The 5,000-nt window shown below is 53.4% G+C and overlaps 1 protein-coding gene across 1 annotated transcript in view; it reads right to left on the minus strand.

Annotated features, from left to right (window-relative positions):
* Positions 1-1,182: 1,182 nt before the first annotated feature.
* The window catches only part of wipf3 (WAS/WASL interacting protein family member 3), an 8,858-nt gene continuing 5,040 nt past the window's right edge, over positions 1,183-5,000 (minus strand). The window contains 5 exon segments of the mRNA XM_064345646.1: positions 1,183-2,371; positions 2,567-2,668; positions 2,899-3,033; positions 3,231-3,416; positions 3,419-3,892. Coding sequence (XP_064201716.1) covers positions 2,331-2,371; positions 2,567-2,668; positions 2,899-3,033; positions 3,231-3,416; positions 3,419-3,892 — 938 coding nt within the window. The 3' untranslated portion in view covers positions 1,183-2,330.

The raw sequence follows: 5,000 nt of genomic DNA on the forward strand, positions 1-5,000 counted from the left end.
TGTGTATGTGTGTATATATGTGTGTGTGTGTGTGTGTGTTTGTGTGTGTGTGTGTGTGATGGTGTGTGTGAGTGTTATGTGGTTGTGTAGGTGTGTGTGTGTACTGTGTATGTGTAGTGTCGGTTAGTTTTACTGTGGGTGTGTGTCGTGTAAGTTTGGTCTGCAGTGTGCCAGTTAGAGCATGCTACCTCTCGGTGCCGTTCCAGGTAAGGCGAGTACCTAGAGGAGTTGAAAACATGGCTACACTCCCATGACCCAACACGAGCATGCTGATAGACATCTTCAAGAGGGAGGACAAAAACAAAGATGGCTACATCTCCGCTCGAGAGTTCACCTACAAACACGACGAGCTGTAGCTACACCTCCACCTGCGAATTCACCTACAAACACGACCAGCTGTAGCTACACCTCCACCTGCGAATTCACCTACAAACACGACCAGCTGTAGCTACACCTCCACCCGCGAATTCACCTACAAACACGACCAGCTGTAGCTACACCTCCACCCGCGAATTCACCTACAAACACGACCAGCTGTAGCTACACCTCCACCCGCGAATTCACCTACAAACACGACGAGCTGTAGCTCCATTCACCCGAGAGTTCACCTACAAACACACACCTCTAACTGCTTTATATTTCTACAGATTCTCCAACCACTTGTCCTAGATTTAATGTTTCCTTACAGCTTTTGAGTTGATTTTCAGTGGATGCACACAGACTCACACAGACTCACACAGACATGCACAGACATGCACAGATGCACAGATGCTGTGAGTGCATGTGAGCACGGTAAGGTTTCCCTTTGAACAGTTTTTCACCCAAAGTGGCTGTTGACTCCATGTCGGCAATAACAAGTAGTGCTTTTAGTCACTCGTGTATTTTATACTTGCCTCCTGTTTTCTGGGTGGTTTTTGTGAAATGCCGACACTGTACTCGACTGTACACTCGGTGAGCAGCTGAAGCAGGAATTCCAAAAGGGTTTGCCATGTGTGCTTTGCCTCAGGACTTAATTAATTAAATTCAGTTTAACGAGCTAGAATCCTGCCCAGCAGTGGTGAGAAAAGTAGTATAGTATCACTAATCTAGAACGTCTCCGTCAGTGAGTCGTATCCTGTGTGTCTGTATTGTACTGTATTTTTACACAAAGGCCTTTTTGGGGGAAAAAATAAATAGCGTGACTCATTCTTCAGAGCAGTTTAATGTTTTTACTTCGATACACATGTGGTATGCTTTCCGGTTTTTCCAGTTGAGCGTTTAACATTTTAGTCATGTCACAACCATTACTCTGTGTCTCGGGCAGTGCGTTTTGTTGCGATGGTGAACTGCGTCCAGGAGGTGGCAGTGTTGAGGTCTGTTTTTGAAAAAATATATATTTTCCAAGAAAAAGAAAACGAGGAAGCAAAATGCAACGCGTCCGACTTTCTTCACCTGTGAAACCGAAAGAAGAGGGCTGTTTTAAAAGCAGGTTCCGCAGGGCAGGTGGAGGTGCAGGGGGAGGTTCCCAGCACTCTTTCTCACTTTAATGAAAGGGTCTGTCGCATTTGGAATGTTCCGGAAGAAGTGGGGGGGGAGGAGAGAGAACAGGAGAGAAACTCTCGGCCTTTCTCGTATCGTCCTGTCCCAGAGAAGGCAGGCCTTTCTCCACAGAGCTACTGTAAGAACGCAAGCAGTGGAACCCTGCGGGCCAATTCGGGGGATCTGTTTTTACGCCCGGCCAATCCTAGTGCAGTATGAGGAGGCGCAGCCAATCAGCACCATGCTCCTGTAAATCTCCTGACCAATCACAGAGCTGATTGTTACAGACGTGCAGGAGGTCATTTTGTTGCTGTGCGGCTGTGTGGCCGTGATTTCTCTCTCTGCTGTGGGACTGCACCCCGCCCAGCCGTGGCTGCTCACAAGTCCCAAGGTCAAAGGTCACCTCAGTGAAACGACTCTTCGCCCACGGCCGAGAGCCAGCCGGGCGTGGCCGTCAGTGGAATATCTCCACACTGAGCAGAATGGGGCGTTGAGCTCCGAACGTGGGTTTATTTGCAAAGCTTATCTCACCTGGGACAGGGGCCGAGCACTGTGCGGTTATGAGACTGACAAGCGAGGGCTAACGTTGCAGCAGTCGGATCAAATCGGCCAATCAGAGCAGGGCATCCGTGAGCAGAACCTCCCCCCCCCACTGTGGAGTCTTTGATGCGCAGGTGTCACGTGATCTTCTGTCCCGCCCGCTGCGGTGGGGGTCACGGGGTGCGGTCACAGGGTGGGGTCAGGGGGCGGGGTCACAGGGTGGGGTCAGGGGGCGGGGCCAAGGGGCAGACTCCGACACTTCCTGTCACGTCTCATCGCATGTGCGTCCTGACACCAGGGGGTTTGGGGTTCTCTGTGAACGCAATCACACACACAGCATGTCAATCACACACACGGCCTGTCAATCACACACACAGCATGTCAATCACATGTGGCATGTCAGTCACACACACGGCATGTCAATCACACGCTGACTGTCAGTCACACACACGCTCTCCCCTGTACAGATGGCTTTCCTGTACGGCGATGGTGAGTTTGCAACTCTCACCTCTGCCTGCTTTGCTGGGGTAAATTCTGGGAAAAGGTTTGAAATCTTCTGGTGGGGGGAAGTCATCGACTGGGTGGAACTGAAACTTGGACTCAAAGTCATCTGAAAGAGATCACATGAAAAAATGATGACCTCACAGACACACACACATCCTCACACACACATGCACACACACATGCATCCACACACACACACACACACATATACACACATACACACACAAACACACGCATCCACACGCACACACACACACAATAACACACAGCAGTGCATAGGGTGTTGGGGTGCGTGGTGTCATGGCTTGCATTGGCCAGAGGGGGTGCCAGGTTTACCCAGGCTGTGCAGGTGGCCATTTCTCAGGGCTGAAGATGGAGGAGGGGGAGGAGGAGGAGGTGGGGGCGGAGTCCGGCTGGACAGCTCCGTGCTGGGGGACCTCGCGGGTGGGGCAGGGGGCGGAGCCAGTCTCCCTTTAAAATGAGAGGGAGAAAGATGTTGGGCTGAGAGCCGAGCAGGAGATGAGGGAAACGCTGGATGCAGATTAAGCAGGAAGTGAGGAAGTGTTCAGCAGGAAGTGAGGCTCAGCACTGCAGCCTGCTAAAGCTGTGCTTGGAGTGTGCAGTGTCCCAGTGTGGCGTCGTCATGGTGACCCCCGGGCGTTGCGTACCTGCTGACCTGGGCACGGCGGGTGGGCGTCGGCTCGGTGCGGGGACGGAGCAGGGGTAAGACGGGGGCAGGGGGAAACCCCCCGACCTGTGGGAAGGTGAGGGGACAGGGGGCACTTTGGGCAGGGGCGGATGAGGTGGGGGTGGGGGAGGTGGAGGCGGTCCCAGCTGAACGTCCCGTGACCGTTTCCCCTGGAGTCAGACAGGAGGGGGGGCGGTGGAGGGGGTAGGTCAGAGGGTGGGGGTGGGGGCGGGGCTTGGGGGGGTGGGGTACTGGGCTGGGGAAGGGCATGAACTGGCACAGGGAGCCAGGTGGGCTTGGTGGTCTGTGGGGGTGGGGGAGGGGGCGGGCCGGAGGGTGCAGGTGGAGGTTTGGCTGGTCGGTCCTGGAGGGGTGGAGGAGGAGGGGGCGGAGCTGGTGTGAATGGAGCTGGCAGCGTGGCCTTGTTTAAGACGGGTGGGGATGTCGCTGGGGGTGTGCGCACTGGACTTGCTCTCTCAGCGCCATGTCCACTCTCAGCCACTGGGGGGCTCCACCGTGGCTGCCTGGGGACTGGAGATGAGCCTGAGCGCGCAGCTGAAACACACAGACAGCACTGACCACTAAAATCACCACAGTACTGACAAATACTGACCACTAAACTCACCACAGTACTGACAAATACTGACCACTAAAATCACCACAGTACTGAAAATCTGACACTAAATCCCACAGTACTGACAAACTGACACTAAACTCACCACAGTACTTGACCCAAATACCACTACTCACCAGTACTGACACATAAACTCACCACAAACTCACACAGTGACTGACCACTACTGACCACTACAAATTGACCACTGACCCTAATCACCACAGTACTGACCACTAAACTCACCACTAAACTCACCACAGTACTGACAAATACTGACCACTAAACTCACCACAGTACTGACCAATACTGACCACAGCACTGACCACTACAAATCACACACAGACTGACTAAAACAAAGCTATTGACCACCCATACTAAATCCCCCACTAAACCTGACCACAGTAGCTGACATAGCTGACCAAACGTAAAATCACCCACCAGCCCTACTGCAAAACAATACTGACCAACACTGACCCAAACTCCCACGCTGACATTTGGCTGACACACACACACACAAACTCACCACGAGACTGCTTATTTGACATAATTTTGGACAGCACTGCAGTGAAATGCCAGAGCCTGAGGCAATCAGCCACAGTCTGACATTACATGACCAAGGTACTGGCAGTGAGCTAGACTCTGAGGCATGCAGCAGAGGTTTGAGTGGCATGCAGGCCGAGCTCAGGACAGTGCAGGTAGAGGTGTTTGCAATGCCACCGAGCTCTGACTGGACAATGCGGGCCGTGAGGAACTCGGCCAACAAACCTCCTGATGGGGCATGGGGCCGCTCGACACACCCGAGGTGTTCCATGCAGCCGAGCTGCTTTGGGCTCTGAGACACTCAGCAAACACCCACCACACAGCAAGCACTAGAGGCCTGATGTCTAATGATTTAACTCATTAATCTTGGAGCGGAGGCCATTGGCATGCGTGAGCCTAGAGGCTCTGATGGGGCAATGTGGGAGCCTAGAGGCTCTGATTGGGCAATGCAGGAGCCTAGAGGCTCTGATTGGGCAATGCAGGAGCCCGGAAGCTCTGATTGGGCAATGCGGGAGCCCGGTGGCTCTGATTGGGCAATGCGGGAGCCCGGTAGATCTGATTGGGCAATGCAGGAGCCTAGAGGCTCTGATTGGG

Source organism: Anguilla rostrata, chromosome 8, assembly GCF_018555375.3.
Source record: "Anguilla rostrata isolate EN2019 chromosome 8, ASM1855537v3, whole genome shotgun sequence".
Lineage (NCBI taxonomy): Eukaryota > Metazoa > Chordata > Actinopteri > Anguilliformes > Anguillidae > Anguilla > Anguilla rostrata.